Source organism: Carettochelys insculpta, chromosome 3 (assembly GCF_033958435.1).
Source record: "Carettochelys insculpta isolate YL-2023 chromosome 3, ASM3395843v1, whole genome shotgun sequence".
NCBI classification, from domain to species: Eukaryota; Metazoa; Chordata; order Testudines; family Carettochelyidae; genus Carettochelys; species Carettochelys insculpta.
Window position 1 is genome coordinate 98,177,734 of NC_134139.1, and position 24,862 is coordinate 98,202,595.

At 40.0% G+C, this 24,862-nt stretch overlaps 1 protein-coding gene across 4 annotated transcripts in view; it reads left to right on the plus strand.

Annotated features, from left to right (window-relative positions):
• The window catches only part of SHPRH (SNF2 histone linker PHD RING helicase), an 88,421-nt gene that overhangs the window by 56,060 nt on the left and 7,499 nt on the right, over window positions 1–24,862 (plus strand). For all 4 annotated transcript variants that reach the window (XM_074990425.1, XM_074990426.1, XM_074990424.1 and 1 more), the window contains 9 exons: window positions 5,289–5,462; window positions 5,738–5,800; window positions 7,593–7,818; window positions 11,620–11,763; window positions 12,438–12,539; window positions 13,150–13,221; window positions 13,999–14,187; window positions 23,820–23,912; window positions 24,674–24,760. In XM_074990425.1, the coding sequence (XP_074846526.1) occupies window positions 5,289–5,462; window positions 5,738–5,800; window positions 7,593–7,818; window positions 11,620–11,763; window positions 12,438–12,539; window positions 13,150–13,221; window positions 13,999–14,187; window positions 23,820–23,912; window positions 24,674–24,760 (1,150 nt within the window). The remainder of the gene's footprint in view (window positions 1–5,288; window positions 5,463–5,737; window positions 5,801–7,592; window positions 7,819–11,619; window positions 11,764–12,437; window positions 12,540–13,149; window positions 13,222–13,998; window positions 14,188–23,819; window positions 23,913–24,673; window positions 24,761–24,862) is intronic.

Consider the following 24,862-nt stretch of genomic DNA (forward strand, 5'->3'; position numbering starts at 1 on the left):
CCTCAATTTCTTCATTTATAAAAGGATAGAAATGATAGTTGGTACTCCTTTATAAAGTACTTTAAGGTAGGCAGTAAAAATACTCCCAAAAGCGATAATAATTTCATTATTATTAAAAAATGTAATAGTTGAAACAGCAAATATTCTGTAATAGTTGACTGGTGGGGTTGGCTGACCCAAGATACAAAGTGGGATTTCTCTTTTACCTTTGGAATACTTGGGAACTCAAGTTATGCTATTAACTCAGATCCTACCCACGTGTTCCCGAAATACCCTGATGGTAATTGGTGAGCTCTCACATTTATGGGTTTTATTTAGTTGGTAAATTCCAAATTAGCCTTAAGTATTGCTTAACTTGATTATTTAAACAGCTACCCATTTTCTTGGCTCATTGTACTTTTGGATGGTTTCTAATCTGATTTCCCCCGAGATAGATGAAATTTAGGAAAAGAAAGGTGCAGTAGAACTTCAGAGTTATGAGCAGTCGAGTTATGCACTGATCGGTCAACTACACTCCTCATTTGGAAGCGGAAGTACACGTTCAGGCATCATGTCCCACCGCCCCTTCAAAAGACAACTACTATGCAGTATAGCATTGTGTTTAAATGTGAACTAATAAAAACGGAAAGGGAAATAAAAAAAAAAGATTTGAAAAAGTAAGGAAGCTGAGCATGTTTCACTTAAATTAAGGTAGTTAAAAGCAACATTTTTCTTCTGCATGGTAAAATTTCAAAGCTGTATTAAGTATGTGTTCTTCATTAAGAAGTTCTCCTGTGGGTGTTCCACTGTGATCTTGGTACCTTCCTGGAGCATGGATTGGAGAATTTGTCAGCAGTCTCCATGTGGGCCGTGCATGCACAGCATCAATCTCACACACCATTGGGCACAGGAACACCGTTTATGTAGCCTGCACACTTGGTTCCTTGTCAACCATCCGCAGCCTGAGATGGAGTTCTACAGTTGTCCTACAAGAGAAGAGAATTTCATTTGTTAGCCTTTAAAGTTAGTGTTTAGAGTTAGTTTTATGCAGTTCCAATTGCCCATTCCTGTTTAAGAAGAAGGAAAAGAAAAGAAAAGAAAAGAAAAGAAAGTTGTTCCCTTAGGGCCATGCCTGGATCTTCAGGCTTTAAGTCTTTTCTGCATGCAAGGATGTGATGTCTGTCTCTGGACGCTTGGGCCACTTCTGCATATGTCCCTTCCCCTGGAAGGGGCATGGTAATGAGCAGCCTGGAAGATACTGATGAGGCACAGATGTAAATTTCCCGTGCCTCATTAGCATATGGCCATGTGATTCGGAGTCTGGAAGAAGCTCCTCCAGCCTCCAAAATAGCCATGTAGATGCACGGCCCACAAGGACTCCCTGGAAGGAAACTTGCCTTCTGGAAGCCCCCTCTTCCTCAAAATTTTGAGGAAGATGGGGTTTCAGGAAGGAGGGTTTCCTTCCGGGAGAGTCCCACAGGCTGCGCATCTACATGGCTATTTGGGAGTCCAGAAGAGCTTCTTCCAGACTCCATATCACATGATCATATGCTAATGAGGCATGGGAAATTTACATCTGTGCCTCATCAGCATCTTCCAGGCTGCTCATTACAATGCCCCCAAGGGGCATGGTAGAAGCGGCCTTGGTGTGTGTCCACTGCCTTGGGGAATCCCATGTTGCTCAAAAGTGCCCCCCACCACACTGCAGCAAGTTTAAAAATGAGGAGTTTCCTGATGCCAAGACATATACTGTAGACTAAAGCTCGTACTGATGGAGAAGTCTTTGACTCCAACATGAGACCCAGGACAGACTACAATACTCAGAATGTGCTACCTCCATCTCCTCAGCCCAGAGTGGCTTCAGGAAAGAGAGGAGTTCTGTAACTCACAATGACCAGTCTAGGAAAAAAAAGATAACCAATGCGGTCTGCATCAATGGCACTGAGAATCCCCAGGGTGAACACTTATGGTGCTTCTGTAAGCCTGCTACTAGTGACTTCCATAAGCATGACATCTAGGCAACAGCCTCTCAGATGCCTGCCTCCACATTGGCACGCTCTGCACTGGCAACAAGACCAGCACCTGCAGTCACCTTGGCACTGACAACCTGTCAGGGAGCCCCATTACCAACAACTACATCAACACCACTGGCTTCTGTGCTGCTCATGGCTCCAGCACCCTGTATGACACTGAGGACGTCAGCACCATTATTGTCGGTATTGCACTCTTTTACTTTCTATGGAGACTTAGCGGTAGCATCCACTCCACAGTCTCCACTTTCTGGGACAGCCATTTCTCCATGAACTGCCTCCCATAGGTCATCCTCTCAGCCATCACAGTTCTCTAGTAATGTGGAGGAGGATGCAGACTTTCACCAGCTCGATGCTGATTGCCATCTCTCACCTTACACCACGAAGATTGTACCATCAAGATATGCCTGCATGGTATGGGCACCCGTGGATGCCACTATGAATGCCATATCCAGTGCAATGGCCATGTTGCAGCTCATGGGTTCCTATATCAAACATGATAAATCCAGAGCCAAAGATGGGAACGCTTCAGATCTCCCCAACACATGGTTACTCTGCAACTCACCAGAGCTTAGGACCTTGAACTGGAGAACCAAGATGATCCAGCTTTTGAAGCATCCCCACTGACCATCTCATCACCAAATGAGACCAAAATGCTACCACACCTCCAGGACTTTTCAAAAGAGTAGCTACAGAATTTAAGATTATTGTGGAGGAAGTTGCTGAGAAACCATGTGAGTTCACTGACCTCTTACAGACAGCTCAAACCTCCAAAATAGCACTTCTCATCAACCCATCAATCATGGACCCAGCCAAAAATATCTGCTAGATGCCAACGTTGATTCCACCTACATGCAAGAAAGCAGATTGTAAATACTATGTGCCATCCAGGGGCTCTGAATTCCTGTTTTCCCATCCATCCCTAAATTCACTTATTGTGGAAGCCACATACCAATGCACCAAGCAACATCAGCACTAATTTTGGTCTACCCCATCTGACAAAGATAACAAGCACCTTGACCTGTTTGGCTGCAAAGTATATTCATCATCCACACTACAATTTTGAGTCACCAGTTACAGTGCTACTGGCCAAATAGAACTACAGCGATTGTAGCAAGCTATTAGACTTTGTAAATGACATACCAGGGGCCAAAATGTCAATTTCACCTTTCACAGACTGTTTACATCATTTATACACCCATTGGGCCTACATAGCATCAAACAGATGTGTGCTGGAAGGTGTCCTTCATGGCTGTACTGTCCTCTTCCTTTCCACCTCCCAAGAACCGCCCCCCCCCGCCACACCCATTACATCCCTTTTCAGGGACTCCTCTCATGAAGCTCATCTTCAACAACAGGTTTAACATCTCCAGCTGGGGCCAGTGGACCCCATACACATGCAACACAAAGGAAGGGGCTATTACTCCTGCTAGGTAGGTTCCATCACACCGACCTAGGAAATGCTTCTCTCACATCAATATTAGACTACCTCCTGGAGCTGAAGCATACCAGATTCTCTCTGTTCTGTGAGAGTACATTTAGCGTCAATTACAGCTTTCCATTCAAAGGTAGACAACTTTAACGTTTTGGCACACGCCACCACCAAATGCTTCCTGAAAGGTCTTTAGGTTTTACATCCCAACATTAGACCACCTATTGTCCCCTTGACTTGAGTCTAGTTCTGCAAGCTCTTACCACCAAACCATTTGGACCTCCTACCTCATGTTCACTATCCCACCTTTCCATGAAGGTGGCTTTCCTCACCATCCTTACATACGCACAGTCTACATAAGATGGGTGCTAGCATTTTACATAGAACCAAACCTTTCAGGAAGACACAACACCTCTTGTCCAAAGGGCAACTGATATCTACACTAAAGCTATCTTTGTGGATCACAAAGTGTATCTGCCTTTTGTTATCAACTCAAGAATACACATCCTTCTCCAACCATGGGAGCACACAAGATCTATCACTTCTTTGACAGCATTTGTCCATAATGTGTCATTGGCAAGCATCTGCAAGACAGCCGCATGGGCATAAGAACACACGTTCGTAAAACATTATGCTCTGACATACGGTCCAAGAGCCAACATGTGAACATCCACAGCCTTTTTATAAAACCTGAAGCCCCACCAGCCTACAGGGTACTGGTCTATAGCCATCAGAGTGGAGCACTCACAGGGACAGCTTGATGAAGAAATGAAAGCTACTCACCTGGCAGTAACTGGAGTTCTTCGAGATGAGTGTCCCTGTGGATTTTTCACTACCTGCCCTCATCCTCTTTTCTTCAGGATCATTGGCCACTGATATAGAGAAGGTGTGGCCCATGCCCTTCCATCTTTCAATAGCATGTGAGATCAGCGCACATGGGTACTGCTGGCAAATTCTACAATCCAGGTGCTGGGATGGCACCAAGACCACAAGTGGAGCACCAGAGGGATACTTGTCTTGAAGAACTCCAGTTACTGCCAGTTGACTAACCTTTATTTTAGTTGTAAACTTTTGAAGGACCCATAATATTTTGATCGGCGTTATGATCAGTCTCCTTTCCTGAGATGCACATAACTCTGAGTTTCTATCATAGGTGCTTTTTAGGATGCCAAGCTGAGCAGTGTTCTAGCATCCAAAGCAGTGTACTTATGAACAGTTGCAGAACAGTTAGCAACTATTCACTTTCCTCTTATTGCACTGGCAGCATGTTGTGCAACTGATCAAGATGAATACTTAGGTTAGGTAAGGTGGTTCATCTTCTTACCTGTTCAGTATTTTACTTGAAAATTAGTAGCAAATGCTTGGTGTGTGTATTGGTTTTATGTATGCCTTTCCACTGTGAACTGGACTGGAACCTCCCAACTCATTACTATATGCTTTGTGCTTGGTGGCCAGAGTAAATGCTTTCAGGCATTACTGACCTTGACCAGATTTGAACCTAAACAAAACAGCAGAAATGTAGCGCTTTAAAGACTAACAAAATGATAACATTTCTGCTATTGTGTTTTGACTGAATACAGATTAACATGGCTTCCTCTCTGTTACAGATTTGAACCTGTCACAGAGTTGGTATGTGCTGTTTCCCCAGTTCTAAAATCTAAGTAATTTTATCTCACTGACTGAGACTCAATTGAACTGTTTGTGAAAGTGAGCATTACACTGCAGGACTGGGCTTAAAGCAGTTGCATTATATACTGCCATTTATTTTTTTCTCTCCTTTGTGAAATGTTGAATTGAGTTTTGACTTGGTGACTTGATGTGCTCTTCTGTGGTTTTTTGTTGGTCAGATTTCGCGACTGTAGAGGTCTTCAATACTTGCTCACAACCCAAATGGAAGAGGTGAAGAAGTTTCAGAAGCTTGTACGAGAAGCTGTGAAAAATCTAGAAGGTCCTCCCTCTAAGAAAGTTATTGAAGCTGCTACCATCTGCCATCTGCGACCTGTTAGACTTCCTTTGAACAAGTATGTCAAACATTGTTTTTGTAAAAGGCATATTGAAAAGTCTCTCATCTTTTGGAATAAGTGGAAGAAAAAGGAAATTGAAATATTAAAGCTCCCATCTTGTGTGAGATCCATGCAAACAGACCTTTTTGCCACTATATAGCTGAAAATTTAATACGCTCATATCTTTAATTAATATTTTCACTCATCAGAAGAGAATTATGGGCATCTCTTGGAAATTGACCCTGACAGTTTAAAGTTTTAAATGTTTCTCTTTGCAATCTCCTGTATTCCAGTTGTGTCTTCTGTAAGGCTGATGAGCTATTCACAGAATACGAGTCAAAATTGTTCTCTCATACGTGAGTACTTAGTATACACTCTTATTTATGTGGTTCAAGGAACATTTTGTTTTGGAAGTTAAAGTTTAAAATATAAAATATCCTAATTTGTCTAATATTAGGAAAAAACTACTTCAACATATTCTTGCAAGTGTTACTAGATGGTGTCACTTTTATATGCATATTTTGTTTAAAACAATCTCTTGTAAAATGAAAAGATAAGATGTGCTGCTTTCTCATTAGGGCGTTTATGATTTAAAAGATAATAGCTAAATTTTAAAGCTGTTTCCAGCATTTTAATAAGCAGATTTTGTTATTGTGTAGACAACTCTATAGTCTGTATGGGCAAACACTCTTGAATGCAAGCAAATCATAAATCCTCAGAGAACATGACTTCCACTTATAATTTCCTCTAAGTGAGAGTACGGTCTGTTAAATTAGATGGTGATAATTACTATGGTAACGGTTATGAAGTGTGCCCAGGGAGACAGAGTGTGTCACTGGCAGAGGCGGAATTAGACCCTGTAGATCCTGGCTGTCAGCCCAAACTCAATACACTAGGCCATGTTGCCTCCAGTGGCCAAATATACTCTTGCAATTAAAAGGTAGTAAATCTCAATTGCTCGGTGGGAGTGAGTACTACAGAGAGTTTAGAGCTGGTGGAAGGGATTTTCAAAAGCACTTACGTGAGTTAGAAACACAAGTGCCATTGAAAGTCAATGGGAGTTGTGTTTCTAACTTATTCTTTTGAAACTCCCTTGCAACAGGGTGGAACAGCGTGGAAAGGCTTAAGGACAGCCTACCTGTCCCATGTTTCAACAGGACTTAATGCAAAGGGAGTAGGTGTATGTTTTGTGTTATTAGATTAGAGTGGGGTATAAAGAGAGAGGCCTTGATCCCTTGCTAGGGTCAGGGAATAGTTTTTTTTTGTGCATTTGTGAGTTAATGAGCTGTGCCCTTAGTGAAGGGCCTGAAATAGATTTCTGCATGGCAGAGAATTTTTCTTGGGCTGGTGAGGGTGTTTACAAATGTATCCTAATCCCTGGTCAGTTTTGGTATGGAAACAGGTTGGGGACCTGGTATGCTGACAAAGATTCTGTTTTGTGGGAGTGGGCTGTGAGCCAAGGCTTTTCCTCTGCTTCTCTTTGTTGTCTATGCAGGGAGAAATTAAGTACACAGAAGTGCTGTTTAAAAATGATTTTTTACACTTGGCAGCTCCAGTATCCTTAACACACAAAAAATATGATGTCTAAGGTTTTGTAGGAGGTAGTACAGGTTGAGTTGCTCTAGTCCAGCACCCTTGGGACCTGACTGGTGCCGAACAAGAGACTTTGCCCAACCAAAGGAGGTCACTATTGTCTAGTTGCATTATCAATGCTTCTACTGCTTACTGGGCTCTTAGACAGTTAGGGGTAAATTAGGGCTACATAACAGCACAGAACCCTGAGAGCCAGGACTGGTGGCTGTAAACAAACTTTATGGGACCATGAAAAATTTGGCCATACCTATGATATACCTATGGCATGATAAAACCATGCCAGATTATGGATCTTTCTAGGAGAGAGAGTTCTGGATTAGAGAGTTTCAACCTGTATTGAATGCATACCACGGCTAACTGAAATTCATTTGGCCTGGATGATTGTTTTTACTTTGCCTCATTCATGTATTGTGATTATCAATGTGGCTGAGTTTTAGGGTTCATTACAAATAAATAGCAGGTGGTAGCATGGTAGTGAAATAAGTAAATTTATGTAATTCAGATATCTATATATTTTTAAATATAGCAAAAGTGTGTGCTTTGGTGTATTTAAAGTGTGAATGGACAGACGGCCATCTTTGAAGAGATGATAGAAGATGAAGAAGGGCTGGTTGATGACCGTTTGCCCACCACAAGTCGAGGACTATGGGCTGCAAGTGAGACAGAGCGCTCTCTAAAAGCCATACTGTCTTTTGCCAAAGCTCACCGAATGGATGTTAGGTTGATTGAAGAAGGGAATACATTTCTGGAACTCTTTGAAGCATGGAAGAAGGAGTACAAGGTACAACAAATGAGATTTTAAAGAAATGTTACAGTAATGTATTATGTGAATTATATGTAAAATGAACATATGCCAAAATTTTCAACTTAGTTGCCTAAATTATGGATTGTCTACAAGTAGAGTTTGCACAAATTTAACATTTACCAAAACAAGCTATCCTGGTATACATACTTTTATACCAGTATAATTGCATCCACTGCAGACTGATCCAGTTCATCTGTTTTTTTTAATTTAGTTCTGTATTTAGCAGGCCTCACCAAATGAGATGTCTGGCCCATACAGTGCCTCAATTTAGCTTCTGTCTCATATCAATCAAACCATCATACCTGGTGTTTTTATAGTACTGTTCCCCTTTTGAGGACAATTTATTATTGCAAAATAACCATACAGCCTCTCCCCTGAGCTCCTTTTGGTTTATAAGAGGAGTCAGCATGCATTCAGCCCTCTCTCTGGATTCAAAAATCTTTTACCACCTTCTGTGACTCCATACCCCCTCAGGGCGCCCTGCCAGAGGGTAACTGTACCATACCATATATGTCAGGCCTGACCCACTCGTTACATATTATGACAACATGTTAAAAGTATTTAAAAATTTCATGTCAGATGTATCTAAACTAGTGATATACTGGTCCTGAAAATCATTTCATGGCATGTTTATGGCTTGTGTACAAAGAATTGTGTGTGTGCTGGAAATAAGTTCCTAAAATGTGTTTTGGGGGGTAGAGGCAGTGAATACATTGAGTTTGTGGATTTGGATTCACCTGTTTTACTGGCTTGATTACACACTGAGGAGAATGAAGGTATATTTTCATATGAGGTAAACAAAGTGTTGAGGAGGAAGGAGCTTAATAAGCTCACCGTGAGGGTCAGAATCTTTGCCCTGAGAGTCCCTCTTGGCTCTTAAGGCAGAGGCAAAAGACTTTGGATAAGATAAGAGAAGCAAAAAGACATTTCAGTGATCCATCACTTAGCCAAAATAGGATACAGCACCCTCTGAGCCTGTGAAAGTTTGATCCGCTGGGTTGAAAGAGTAGAGATGCTGGTAAATAGATGGAAAAAAAATTTTTTAGGTAAAGATTGTAACTTGTTAAAATTATGTTTTAATCACTGGAAAACATGTTTTGTTTGTAACCATCTCTCTCTCTCTCTCTCTCCTTCTTTGAGTAGTGCCCCTTTAGCACTCCTCTTTAGGTGTCAGTACAACCCTTTGCTGCATATTGGACATTTTAGGTAGCAGTGCTCTGACGGGTCACAAATGCACAGTAGTTGTTTTATGGTACTGTTGATACCTCAGTTAGCGCATGCACGACTCTTCACTTTCTGTTCATTCTCAGCCATCCTTGGTGGCAGATAGAACTCAGTGGCAGTATTGCCTCCTCCTTTTTCTTTCCCTAGAAGTGAATTAGTTTTAGGTTGTAGTTATAGTTAGTTTTTTAGTAGTTAGTACATATACTCTTAACTAGGCAGTTTAAAAAAAAATTTTGTGTGTGTGAGTGAGAGTGAGGGACAGAGAGAGAGAGAGATTTTACCTTCATTTCCCAGTTGGGAACCATTAGTATGTTTCTTCTACTGTGAGAACAAATAGTATCTTCATGTTCTATTGCTTTGGAAGGCAGAAGGAGGGTGAATATTGCCAGTGCAATAACAATGCAGATAGTACATTTGTAACTCCATCTGTCCTCGCATGGCAACACTGATTCAATTGACTGTGCTGCTCAAATCGCTGTGGGAGCACTGGTACATCTACCATAGCTCTCAAATTTAGTAACTATTCAGTTTATAATCTGAAACAGACCTTCTTTGACCCCACTGTGAAATACAGGTGTTGTATTGAAGCAAAGGACAAATAATGTCAGTTTGCTCTAGGATTCATTGTTTGCTCTGTATAAATGTAAATATTTTGCCAGTGTCAGTTCCTTGCATACAAGTATGGAATGAGAAATGTACTTGTTTCTTTTTTAATCATACAGATTGGCTTGACAGCCTTGTTTAAAATTGGGAAGGCTTGCCCAATGTAGACAAAACACTTAACTTGCTTAAATACCCTCTTAGGGAAAAAAAGCCAAGTAACTGCATGCTTTTCTGCATGCTTTAGTGAGTAGTGATTGCAGAGCTTGTATGCAACTACTCTGCTAAAACTGTGTGCAGAGATGAACATTCTGTACATATATTTGATGGCAGTGGGACATTTTCATGCAAAGACTTTGCTAATGGTATTCTCTGTGACTTGAAAGAAAGTGTGTTGGTGGCACAATCCAAGGAAGGATCTGAATTGTCAATGAGTAGGCTTATAAGTTGTTTTGTATGGTGTTTTACCTATAGTTAATAGCAGGTTTGATTATATTTTCATTTAGGGGAGGTGCAGGGGAAGGTTTGTGAGACTATAGCTATCCCAAAATTTTCCTTAACTTGCCTCTCTTCCCCCCGATATACTTCCTGTGGTATCTGCCATTCTCTGGGTACCCAGCTCTGAAGCTGGAGCAGAGAAAGAGAGAGGCAACTTCTGCCTGTGGGCCCACCTCCAGCAGCAGCACTGGAATAAGCATAGCTGAGTGTAGCCCCCAGTTTGTTCCCCTAATCCCTGGGGTGTGGAGGGTCTGGGGTTCCCAACAGCACCCCAGGCTCCCTAGGAATCTCTTACCCAACACCCCTGGGCTTGGTGTCAGATTCCAGCCTGGCCAAGGGGTGGGATCTCAGGGGGAAAGGAGCAGAGGGTGTTGCCAAGGAGAGGGCTAGGGCCTTATAGCAGGATGGAGCCAAGGCCAACCTCAGCTGTCCACTGAGAAGTAGCTGATGCTTACCCTTGTTTTCCTTGTTTGTTGAAATAACCTCAGAATCGGACATATTTGTCTAGGTTTGTACTAGTCTAATGCACAGTAGTTCTGCCTTTGTAGATATTAAGATATGCCCTTCAAAATTAATGCCAATGCTTTTTTTATTTAAAACAAAGCAAAGCAATAAAAGAGTGCCAGCAGGTTAGCATTGAGGAACATCCTTGCAGTTGCAAACTAGTGTACATGTGACATTTGGCCTTGAGAAGGTAGGAATCTTAACAGAAATAAGTGGAAGATAGTTCCGAGGATTTCAGTTGTCATGGAAGGACTTTAATAAAATCATTAACATTTGAGGCAAGATTCATAGAACAAAAAGGTATAGGAATCAAAACAAATTAAATTTGTCACAATAAATTCAAATAGGGCTTTCAAAGAACACCAGGAAGTCTGACAATTTGCAATATGCTGGTTTTCTATAAATATTTAAAATAAGTAACTAACAGTAGAATTATTCTTCAGAATAATACAACCCAGTGACTTTGCCTATTGGTCAATTTTTTATGTCAGCATTAAAAAGAAACTGATTTTGTTACTCAAGTGAATTAAATACTTCACACTTCATCTAAGAAGCTGTGCCTTAGCAGTGTTTGCAAAGCATAAAGTACTATCAGTTTTCTCATCCTCCCTCATTTTACTCAGTGATTGTGTTTAATCAGACAGTCAGGTGATCTCTACATTTTTGGATACACAGATTTTTTTGTAGTTACGTTCACTAGAGAAATTGTGAGGAAAAGAGAAGTGAAGCGTCATTAAGTTCACTCCGAGCCACACATACAGTGGATGGAAGAGAGCAGTTATGCCTCTATTCCTATGCAGGTTTCTGTTCAGAAAATGTTCTTGTGGCCAAATTGTGAAATCTTCTCAGAAGATTCAGGTCTATGCTGAGACTGTACTGCTTATAAGTAGTGGCACTATTCAGACACTCACCCACAGTTGTGTTACTAATTTATTTTGATTTTCCTCATAGTTACTTCATGAATATTGGATGGTACTGAGGGATCACGTGTCTGCTATTGATGAACTTGCAATGGCTACAGAACGCCTCAGAGTGCGTCATCCTGATGAGCCAAAACCTAACCCTCCTGTTCTACATATCATAGAACCACATGAGGTAAAATATTTAAATCAAGGAAGGGACAGTTGTGTTTTTCAAGAGAAAAATGGTCAAAAATATTTTAAGGTTGCCCCATATAAGTGTTAAAATATATTAGCCATAATGCATCTTTCTTTCCCCTCCCACCAATCTCACAGAGGTTCTTTTTTTTTGCGGGGGAGGGAGCAGGGGGTTCTGCTACTTATACATGTACCTCATCTTCTGTGGTATAAAAACATAGTGAACATTTAAATTAAATTTTAAAAATCCTTGTTGTGGATCACAAGTCATCTATAGTGCCAGCCATAGACCAGAGGCTCAATTATGTTTTAAATAAAACAAAGAGTGGAAATATTTCACTTTACAGAGATGTTTGAAATCTCTATTGGTTTGGGAAAATGCTTGCAATGAAAGTGAAGCAAATGAGAACTAAAGTAAGTTGTATATTTCTCCTGTCTCACCCTATACCAGACATAGAGGAGGAACACACAGTCAGTTGCTACTCTGGAGAAACTATAAAATGAAGAAATTAACTGTCTTGTGTCTCAAAAGTTTGAGTGCGTTTTATTTTTTCCAAAAATAACTTGTGTACTTTACAAGTATTTCAATGATCCTTTTAAGCTTTGCTCTGAAACTTACCAGGTAACACAGCTATGTTGTGTGTACACACTTAATGAATGCTGCTTTTGCAGGTAGAACAAAATCGAGTGAAACTTTTGAATGATAAGGCAGTTGCCAAATCACAGCTTCAGAAGAAACTAGGCCAGCTCCTATATCTTACTAATTTGGAGAAGGTGAGTTATACAGTTCCTTGTTCAATAGTACAGTATAGTAGCACCCTCTAGTGCCCTAAAGAGCAGGAGTCTGCCAATGTTTTTTTCATTGTAAAAATTTTTATATAGAAGTGTTTTGGATACGTTTTTTTTTTTAAAGTGTGTACTGAGCATGTGCACAAATAGGTTTTCATGCAAATCTTTAACTAAATATGTATTATGTTGTTGAAGCATATTATTCAAAGAAGTACAAATGTCCACATGCCTTTCGCTGGGCTAATAGCTCTTTTATAATAAAAATAAAAGTGGTTTAAAATTTGAAATGGTGGGGTAAAATTCCTGCAATATTTTCTGTCTTTCAGTGGACATTAAAATTACATAGTTAGACATATTTTGACTAAAGTACGGTGACATGAAAAGTACTGTTATCATTTAATTATTCTAACCCCGATTATCTTCTTGTAAACTATCAGGAAAAGAACTTGCTTTATTTCTCTAATAACTATTAAAGGCATTTTAGCAACTTTAAAAGCAAGTTTAAAATCAGTTCAGTTGCCAGATTAATTATTAGAAATACCGAGTAACTCAGTTTTGTTTTTCAATGTTGTTAATGCTTTATTATGCATTACAGTCTCAGGATAAAACCACTGGAGGAGTTAATCCAGAACCTTGTCCAATTTGTTCCCGCCAACTGGGAAAACAGGTAAAACATCCAGGCACTAACTCTGACTTTTACAGAATGCTTAATCTAGATCTCAGCATTTTAGACTAGCTTTCAGCAGTCTGAATTTAACTGAATAGTGTGTTTAAATTGGGAAAATGATACTTTTTCAACATACATTTTTATTCATTAGCTGGGCTAATAGTCATATGTATTGTACCGTTTTTGTTCCTGTTTTAGGCGAGAGGTAAACTAAGCGTGTGGTTTAGAAAAGTTTTTAAGAGGGAGAGTCTTCTTAAACAGAATCAAGTTGTTTTGGAAGTTAAAATTGAATATTAGAGTTGAATAAAATAACAGAATTTTGAATCCAGTGCAGTTTCTGACTTTGTATTTTTATTTGTCTTTTATCTCAGTTTTATTTGGTGAATATCAAATTCCATATTTTTAACATATCAAAACATTATATATTGAATAGCTGCACCAGGACAACTTGTATAGCTGCATAGACTTTTTTTAAAGAATCGTTTAATAGCTGTCAAAATCCAGAATTACCAAATTTAGTTCAGATCAAGAATATGTCGCTAGAATTAACTGGTGAATTCAGTGGAATTATTTTGAAATCCTCATGCCTCCTTGTCAAACCCTTGTATTATCCAGCCCTTCACAAGCTAAAATGTTATGTTTCATACATGTAGGAAAAGGTTTTTAAACTATAATTTTAACCAAATTATGTATCTGAACTGGTTTTATTGTATATTCAAAAGGAGAAGAAAGTTATTTTACATTTTATTTATGTTCCTCTTTTATTTCCCTGTTTAGTGGGCAGTGCTGACATGTGGACATTGCTTCTGTAATGAGTGCATAGCTATTATTATAGAGCAGTACAGCGTTGGCACCCGCAGAAGTTCGATTAAATGTGCCATCTGCAGGCAGACAACTTCTCATAAAGAAATATCCTATGTCTTTACTGCAGAGACTGCAAACCAGGAGGATGATATTCCTGTGAAGGTAATTTTCCATATGTAGCATATCTTGCCCACCTTTTCAGAAGAGCACACTAAGTCTGCATCTACACTAGCAAGTTCTTTCAAAAGATTTATTTCGGAAGAAGGGTGCTCTTTCAAAAGAGCCCATGGAGTGTCTACACACAAAAAGCATTCTTTTGAAAGTAAATCAAAAGAATGTGATCCTTCTTTTGAAATCGCTCTTCCTTGCCCATTTCAGGAAGCGCGCCCCTTTCAAAAGCAAACATGTAGACGCTCTGCAGGGCCCTTCTGTCAAAAGAGTAGTCTTCATTTTCGATCACTGGCCTGTTCTTTTGAAAGAAGCTCTTTTGGAAAAGATCTTCCAGAAGAACTTCTTTCGAAAGATCTCTGTAGTGCAGACGTAGCCTAAGTGTTCAACCCTCTGTGTACATGAGCTTGATTTTTAACTTGCAAACTCAAAATGTATGTTCACCAGTAGGGGTTGTTTAAAAGCACGTAGGGCTCACTTCTCATTCCCTCTAGATGTGACATACATGCACTTTTTTAATATGGTCCTCACTTTTATTTCACTTCCCCAAAAATTAGATAACTGGAAGCTAGCCACAAAGTAAACATTTTAATTTTTCCTAAATGCAAATTTTATATTAGTTAACATTTGTTAGCTTAAAGTACAAAAATGCCATGGGTGATAGCATCAAAGATCAGGTATTTTGGAAGGATGTTTTTTAAATGCCTGACTGAAGTCTGTTAGAGATGAGTTAGAAAACTGTAATTTTTTAAAAATGGATATTTGTCTTTCATGTGAAAATAAAATCTGAAGGGCAGAACCAAAATGGCAGCGGCTTGTATTACACTTTAAAACGGGGGGATTGTAAGATCTCATCTCCGGTAAAAGTAGATCCATGAACATACGAAGGGCTGTGAAACCTGCTTGGAAGATGGTTGAATGATTGGCTTTTTGTAGCTATCCCTTGTGGCTCTCATAATTTTTTTTTTTTTAGTGGGATGAGGCGGGGTAGGAAGGGTAATGGAGGACAGGGAATTCTACAGCCTTTACTCAGATGAGTAGTGTTTTCTCAGGAAAGACTTGTTGTCTGTTAAGTTTTAACCAGTTTGTAACCAAACAACTAAACCTAGATTTACTGTGAACCCAATTTTGTTCTTGAATTTTGTTTCTGCACCTCTAGGTGATAAAGATTTAGGTTTATGGATTGTTGGGATAGCAATGAAAGATTAGCTGTTCAGGCTATTGTGGTTTTAAAGGATAGGAAGTCAGATATTTTTTCCCTTTCTCTTCTTGTAAAATATTGCTGAATAAAGATTAATATGCAGTTTCAACTATAGAACACTGAAGGCTGTCTATACTTTTGAGGAAATTGCTCCCAATAGCAGGCATACCTGCAAAGAAAACATCTGAAGAGTCAGTTTCATAATGCAATTCATCTGTGTGTTCAGTTGTAAGATGTATTCTTGAAAACGCTCCTTTCAATTCCTTCCTCACATTGTTTTGAGGGCTATGTCTACACGAGCCCCAAACTTTGAAATGGCCATGTAAATGGCCATTTCAGAGTTTACTAATGAAGCTCTGAAATACATATTCAGTGCCTCATTAGCATGTGGGCGGCCGCAGCACTTCGAAATTGATGCGGCTCACCACCGCGCGGCTCGTCCCAGCGGGGCTCCTTTTTGAAAGGACCCTGGCTACTTCGAAGTCCCTTTATTCCCCTGAGCAGATGGGAATAAGGGGACTTCGAAGTAGGCGGGGTCCTTTCGAAAAGGAGCCCCGTCGGGGCAAGCCGCATCAATTTCGAAGTGCCGCGGCCACCCGCATGCTAATGAGGTGCTGAATATGTATTTCAGCGCTTCATTAGTAAACTTCAAAATGGCCATTTACATGGCCATTTCGAAGTTTGGGGCTAGTGTAGACACGGCCAAGGAGTTCCAGCACATGTCTGCTTTCTTGCTCAATGGCGCAAAGATGGAGTCTGCAGCTCTTTCCCTTCTCCATCTACTGCATTTGCTGATTAGTCAATGGGTTTGGTTCAAGGTTACTGAGTGCGTAAAGCTCCTGACCTCAGATTTTTAAAACTGTTAAGTGCTGCTGTTGTCAGAGTTGCATCACTTCAGCAGGGGCTGACAGCTTCCATGCCTCCATGACCCAGGCAAGTTATGTGGGGGGATTGTCCCATGCCCTGGAAGGGGTGAGGCTGGAGGCAGCCAGCCCTTACTGCACAACAGACTTGTTTTCAAAAGACATTTAAGCACTTAGGAGCCAAATCCTGACAATTATTTGCATTGCAATAGTGCCTAGAGGTCCTAAACATAGGTCATCTTCCTATTGTGATAGGTACAAAATGCATAAAAAGAGACAGTCACTGCCCTGAAGCTTCAAGTAATTACTGAGCTGCGTGACGTGTGTGACTCAGCTGTTCATGTCTGTTCAGGCTCTGGGAGGAAGCGGAGGAGCAGGGACAGAGCACGAATCACATTCATGGCTTTCCAAAAGAGCTGGGAGGGACAGGGACAGAGTAGGAAGAGTAGGGCTCCAGTGCCCAAGCGTGCAGTAAGCGTGTGGGGGAGGGAGTCAGAAAAGGGGTACCTGAGCCGCAGGTGGAACCCCAGTGGGCTGCATGCCGCCCACGGGCTTCAGATTTCCTACTGTTTCTCATGCCTTTCTCTAGTCGGCGTCTTTTGTGTGTTTTGTCAAGTTACCATGTGGTAAATGCTATATTCAATCACCTGTGATACTATACATGGGAAAAATGATTAGGAGGTTCCTAGCAAGTTTTTCACTTGATGAGGAAAGTTCTAGGTATGGTTAGTTGGCCATCTGATCAAGTGATATGCTCGCATATGAGATTTTTCAACATGGGTTAATTGATTGTCACATAATGTTTATGTATGATAGTCTGAACGTTACACAACAGAATACACATGTTTGTGGGTTACCCTTGTCAGAATGGAATGTTCATATAAGCTAACTCAAGTTAAATGGCTATCGTTTAACTCCAGCCAAACTCTAATATAAACAAATGCAAGATGTGTTGCTGGGCAATAGGATAACAAACGTCCAAACTAGAAGCCAAGAACACATAGCAGCTACGGTACACCTCCTGTAAACCTTATGGTTAGAAATCCTGAGTTATTTTTGGTACTAAGAATCAACCTCATTTTGTATTTATTTTTACGTAGAATGTGAACAAAGGTTTCTTGGGCTTCAGGGGTGGAGCACAGAGAGGTTGTGGTATACACATATTTTTTCCAAGCTGATGGTATACCTTTAATTTGCTTGTTTAGAACAGAATTATTTGGGGAAAAATAACTCAGGCAGCAAAGGGACTGGAATATTTTGTACTGTATCCATAGTTTCAGTTCTCTTGCTGCTCTGTTTACTCCTGTTACTGTAACGAGTGCTTTGTTTTTGTTTGTTTTTTAAAAAAGGATATAGTACTCAGCTAGCCTCTCACCAGCACCAATCCAATGGCTGGGGGTGCTGAGGCGCCAGTACTCAGTACTGGCAAGTACCTGCACCAAAAAAAAGCACTGGGTGTTACAGATATGCTATATACTCAAATCAGCAGGAGAATGGAAAGAGTGGAACCACAAAGATAAGTGAAGCAGTGAAAAATTCTTTTTAGGTATAGAAATTACCAAACTTAAAGGCATTTGGTGGTTATCTTTTTAATACAAAATCTCTGTGGTACTGTTGAGTGAAGGTTTTTGTCTTCCTTTTTAATGTTGGTGATCAGTCAAAAATCTGGAAGATGTGGTTCGTGACCCAAAGACTGTGTGAGGCCTTGAAATTGCAGAAACTTAACACAAGTGAGTTACTTGCTGCCTGAGAGGTCACAGGACTCTTGATTTTCTGCATCATGACAAATTATGTTAACAAGGAGAGGTATAAGGATGTAATGAAAGAGAACTGATGCAATAATAAAATCATATGGTTACTCAAGCTGGATATATAAACACTTTGAACTTTCAGTTGAATTAATATATTTTCTTTGGGCAGTTTTCCTATTGCTAAGATGGAATTTGGTAGATTTACTTTTATTTGTCAGTTTTTGGTGTTGTGTGCAAGAGGCAGTTTCCTAATTCAAAGCTTCTTTCTAGTATAAATGTGTGAGTAGTATGAAACTGTTCACGGATCAGCCTATCTGCATAAACACTGTACAATAGAGGGAAATGGTTATTTCAACCACTGTTATTTCAAGTGCCACTGGACTCTGTTGCTTTTACTGTTATTTCCAAAGTACAGTTAACTGTGGTGGGTGTTGACTAGGCTAAATTCATCAACGCTGATGATTAATTCTAACTTTTTAAGTAGTTCTCATACCAGTGGTAGTTCTGAATGACAGGTTGATTATAATCTTCTTCTGACTGTGAATGGATGGTGACAAGCATTATCTTTTTTCCTTGGGGCGGTGGTTTTATTAAACCTTTAACTGAAAATATCTCCTAAAAACAGCCTATCCTGGAAATAGTGAAAAGAAATGTAAACTGCCATAGGCCACCTCCCTTTTTGATTTTCTTGGCCAACGAAGTTCATATCATACCAAAGCTTGATTAAGGCCACAAGATTGTGCTGATGAAACAACTGCTAACTGTTGAAGCAACACCTTGCATAGTTACTTGGACCTCCATGTAAATCTAACTGCTTCTGGGATTATTCACTGATACTCACTTTTCAGAAAAGTAGCATCTCTCCAAATCCCAGTTTCTGAAGGATTGTAGCAGTTATGCTCCCCTATTTATTTTACTCCCTCCCTCCACCAGCTACCCAGGGGGATGTAAGCTGTGCATTCCAAGACAAGGTATTACCTGTAGGTGCAGTTGCATACACACATCTCATAGAGCTGGAAGGGACCTTGGGAGGTCATCAAGTACAGTCCCCTGCCCTCTTGGCAGCATGAAGCATCTTCTTTTTATTTATTTATTTTTAAACCTATTTGCCCCAGATGGCTAAGTGGCCCTCTTAAAGATTGAGCTCACAACTCGGGGTTTAGCAGGCTAATGCTCAAACCACTGAGCTATGTCTTTGATCTGAAAACAAATGCATTGTACAATAAGTGCTTGTATAGTCACTTTCAAGTCCAGAGATGCCTACAGCACCCCGCCCTAGCCCCTACCACAGCCAATAATCTTACAGAGACAGAGAAATAAGAAACAGATGCTGTATGAAGCTAACATAACACTGACAGACCTAGGTTGCCAGCACCAGGGATTGAACCTGTGATTGTAGGGTCTGAAGCCCAGTGCTCTACCACATGAGCTAAAGGTCTGGTGAGGTTGTAAACCACAGACTTCATTCACCCTAGTATGAAGTTTCAGTGCATACTACATGCTTCCTGGGGCTGAGGAAGTGCGTCCTGAGCTTCTGAGACTTTCCAGCAGTTCATTCCGGACAAGCCCCCCAATTGCAACACGGACAGACCCAGGTTGTTGGCACCAGAGATTGAACCTGTCGTCATAGGGGCTAAAGCCCTGTGCTCGACCACAAGAGCTAAAAGCCAGCTGGCTCTCAGCTGAGGCTGTAAAGCAGAGACTTCACTCACCCTAGTATGAGGTCTCAGTGCCTCTGGGTACTACACTAATGTAATCTGGGGGGTGGGGTGGGAGAGAGAGTGATTTGCAGCCTAGTTCCTCTTGCAACTCCATCCCAGCACTTACAAGAAATTCTGAGTACTGACAAATCTCTGCTCCCCCAACCAAGAATAAGTACCATTGGGTGACTGTTATCCTTGGCAGCTCTATGGCATCATTCAGCCCCCCAGTTTCCAACCCTCTTATAAATACTCTTTTTTAGATTGTCTGCTCCTACCTCTGGAAACAGGATACTAGATGTCTGCCTGGTACATATCAATAACAAGTATGCTGGCACCAAGAGCTGTTCACTCTTGTACCCATGATATAGCACAGAAATCATTATAGGAAATAGTGGCAAAGAAGCTGACGCTGCATGCCAATGTTCTTAACAGCTCTAGCTTGTCTACAGATTTTCTCGAGCATTTACATAGCTGCATGTGACATATAAATGCTTGAGCAGCTCACTGGTTGCTTCAGGCACTCGTTTACCTTGTAACTCTCTTCCCCACCAATACTACAAACAGCATAACTGTCTTGTATTTGATCTGTCCATATAGCACAGCCAACCCAGTGCAAATGAGCATTCTGAAAACAGGTGTGAGCAGAAATAAAGCAATACATGCCCAGCTGGGACAGCTACAGCATGCAGTTGTAGAAACATATAAGCATTTCTAAGCAAGAAAATACCTTTTAAAATCCAGGGTAAAATTATTGTAACACAATATGCATAATTAAGGAAATACATTTTCTGATTACCAGGCAAACAGAACCCTCATGCAAACAAGTGAATGGCATAGAGAACAAAGTGACCAAGGAGCGAGAAGTAAAACATAATAGTGTGATTGTATTGGAAACATTGTAATTTGTGTGCATACAGTCATTCATTAAAGTACAATGAAATGCTCTTGAATGAATGGAACATAGATAAAGTAGGTACATTACACATTACCAGGGCAATTTCCTTACCTTTGATATTAGCAGGAATGACTCACATCCCACTTAATTACATCTTCCACTGGTCCGATTAATGACAGGTAACTCCCCCCTCCTTTTTTTTTTTTAATCCTTCCTTCATTCCTTCCTTCTAAACTCTGGACTCTTATTTTCTACTCGAATCTGAAGAAGTGGGTCTTGCCCATGAAAGCTCATTACCTAATACATTTGTTAGCCTTTAAGGTGCTTCAGGACTTCTTGTTTATATTTCTATTTGCTAAACCTTGTACTTGTCTGTATATTATTATTATTATAATAGTTTGGGGATGATATGAATTATTAACTTTTATGAGGAAAAAGGCAATAAATGCTGGTGCCACAACTGAGTGGAGGACATCACAGAAGCAGGATTCAACGTATAAAATCTTGCTGGTGACTTAATTGTGCCAAGCAGTAGTATAAAAACAAGGATGGTAAATCTGGATTTTGAATATCCTTCAAAGGTGGTTGTTGCTGAAAATTCTTAAGGTATGCAGGAGGGCTTGTCCCTTTTTTGAAGTGGGGATGGTCACAGCCTGAAATATTTTCGGGGAGGGGGGTTCCAGAAAAATAGACAGTTGTGGCTCACTGTGCAATAGACTCCCATCCACGGTAGTGAAACTTACGCTAATTTCAGTCACCACAAAGTTATGTGTGTTCTGTGCAGTATAGACCAAGTTGTTGTCTGACATTTCCAGTATGAAGAGAATATGCTACATTACCTCCAGACTTAAGTCTGTGAAAAACATTCCATTTTGTAGGTCATTTTGTTTGTAAAAGAATCATTCCGTTTCCTGTAATAAGTTTCAGCTCTTCGTACAGAAGGTGTCAGCGTTTTAACTCCTTTGTTCTGAAAGAAAAAGATGCATTTAAATGCAGGTCTTGGCACCTAGTTTCCCTCTTTACCTAAATCGTTACCATCATAATTAATGTTATGTTAAATGTTAAAATTCCTCTTTAAAAAAAAAAAAGGAAAATCAGAGTTTGTGTGATTTTGCTGTTAAGCAGGTTTCATTTTGCAACTTGATGCTGATACATTGAACTCTGTATAGGATATCAAATTGTATTTTACTTTCAGTAATTATGCTTTTATGGTGTTTGCTTGGATCTTCCATCCTTCTCATGAGAGACCTGAGTAAGAATGCCCCTCCATGCTTTTCTCTCAGTTCTGGTGACAAAGTGTTCTGGGATGGCCTATTGAGCAAAATTGTATTTAGGACACTGGAGTCTAAGGAGGATGGCACACCGCCATAGTTCTTCCTCTGCCTGACTTCACTATGCCTATTGTAGCTGTGCTCAGGTGCTTTGGTGGATCTGGTCTTAATAAAGCACACACTTGTGTAAAGTTCTTATGAAGTTCACTCAGAGACTTTACACCACTGGAGGCTCAGACATAGAAGAACTTCACTGCATTCTCCCCCTGGAATTCCCCAGTATGCCGTCTCCATCCCCTGTACTAAGGAGACAGAACTGACATGGGGTGGAAGAGCAATAAAAGAGTCTTAGAGATCAGAACGTTCAGCCCTTTGTATCAGTTCATATCTAATAGCAATCCTAGTTCGTTAGCCATTATTTTTGAATTTTAAAGCTGACCCAAGACAGTAGATTGTTTAGTTATTGGTTTTCAGACAGTTTCTTGGGTTGAATTTGATGCCTGTGACTTACCTACCTGACAGATATCTCTCCCTATGCCATACATCTGAAATGATAACCATTAGAGCACCCAAGTTATTGATCTCGTCTTTAAATGAAAGTGAAACTTGTTGGCAGGATTTTGCCGTGAAAGCCCTGGACTTTAGCTTTCTATCCCCTCCTTGATGCAAAATAACTGGAGTCTGTTGACATTTAAATGCTTGTCTATTAGAAATCCCAGCTGTTATTTAATTGAATACTGTTTATCTCAATTTTTTAATTGCTCATTGCGTAAGTTTTCTTCTGGTCTTTGTTGTAATTGTTCTTTCAATTTCTGCTAAAAGCCCTATGGAAGTTTGCATAAAGCATAGTTTCATGCATAAAATAAATAAAAAAAAAAGTAGAACCTTATGTTAAAATAACCATTTTAAATGACTCATTTCAGAGGTGACAGTGCATTCATTGCTTTACAAGACACAGACACACAAGGGGCTTGTCTACACTTGTCCCCAACTTCAAAAGGAGCATGGTAATCAGGGTGATGGGAGATTACTAATTAGGTCCTGCGATGAAAATGCAGTACTTCATTGGGCAAATTCCCCACCGCAGCAGCTTCAAAGTGTCAAACTTCAAAGTGCTGGCATGCCGTGTAGCTGCAGGCACTTTGAAGTGACCATGCGACTTCGAAGTGCCTTTACTCCCGAAAATTCATTGCAGCACTTCATTAGTAATCTCCCATCAGCTTGCTTACCATGCCCTCTTTGAAGAAGGGAGCAAGTGTAGATGTAGCCAAGGTGAATTTCCCACTTCTCCTTCCAGCCATTTGTTGCTAGGTAAAGGGCCAAGTTTCTTATAACCTCAAAAAGCCCTGAGTTTGGCCATGGCAGTATTCACTCAGTTTAGGAACTAAGGAAAACTCTCATAGGTAAGCCTTCAAGGACCCCGTTGCAAGTCCTCAAAGGCAAAGTGAATGTTCTGGAGGAGGAAGAGGTATGTCAGGGGCTGGATTTCAGCACAAAGTATTGAGAAGGTTATGGGCAGCGCTGTCACCGGAGGACTGTCTAACTTACAGTGGGGATCACTGTAACTCCCAAAACAATGTTACTGCGCAGGCAGAAAAGCAGCTTCAAGCTATGTTAGCCTTCCCTTACTTCCAGGCTGCAAGTTCTGAATTTGACCCATAGTTTCTGCCCTGAGATGTGTATGGTCTAAGGACCAACTGTGAAAGTAATTTCCAAAGCTCTTGTGTAACTTTGTAAGACCTGTATGAAAATGCATACTGGAATAAGATACTTGCTGATCCGTTTTGAGGTCTATAATATATATATATAAAAGATGGAGATCACACTTTATTGAAGAGAAGCTAATAGAAAAGTCAGTATGTAAGGAGCGTGTGTGGTTTTGTTTCCTTAAGGTTTGCTTCATCCTACTGTATACTGATGTTTGTTTTTCCCCTTTTCATAGGGAAGTCACTCTACCAAAGTAGAAGCTGTGGTCCGGACTCTGAAGAAAATCCAGTTTAAAGATCCAGGAGCTAAATCTTTAGTTTTCTCAACGGTATTTATCCACAATTTCTATCTTCAGGTTACTTTGTGTTCTGCAAATTCTTAGATGCCAATAATTGTTACCAAAATTGAATGTAGCTACTAAACTATATAGGTAGTTGACAATATAGACTTGATTCTTAGAAGGTTGGGAAGGATTCTTCATCTTCTATGGACATTGTTGATCGTACTCATGGTTAATAGTTTTGATAGGATTGCCTAATAGTATCTAGGTCTTGCATAGCACTTTTCTTCAGTAGATCTCAAAGCACTTTACAAGGGAGATCTGTGTCATTATCCACCATTTTACACACGTTCAATAAGTGAACACTAAAAATTCATACACAGGAGCATTATCAGCAATATCTTGATACAATTTAACCAGATAGAAAAGGCATTGTCAAAGTATTTTTCGTAATTTTTAGAACTGCATCTCATTGTTGCAAATCTCTTCTGCTCAACTTTCTTTATTTCTTTACACTAGTTTTTTCTCCTCTGTATTCTTTTTGCTCACTCTGAATGATGGATTATTTGCCACTTTATCTTTAGTATTAAGATGATTTTAAAGATTTTTTAGAGGAAAAATAACATCAAAAATCAAAATTTCTTTAATGTTAATTTAGGGTGTATCATAAGAGGTTCCTTTTACAACAGCAGTCTCTTAAGTTGTTTTATTGTAAGTTTAAAATATAACTGTCATGCCACATTTTCATTTTCTGGTGTTGTCAGAGCTGTTTGTGATACTGACTTCCTTTTATATTATGTTTTTTCTAGTGGCAAGATGTTTTGGACATAATTTCAAAAGCTCTGTATGATAACAACATGGTGTTTGCTCAAATTAATGGAATTAGTAAATTTCAGGTACATAAAACTGCTTTTGTTGCTAGTCATTTTTGCAGGATGGGTTGGTGGGGGAATAATTAGCAGAAATCCATATGACCTTTTCATCTTTTATCTCCTCTG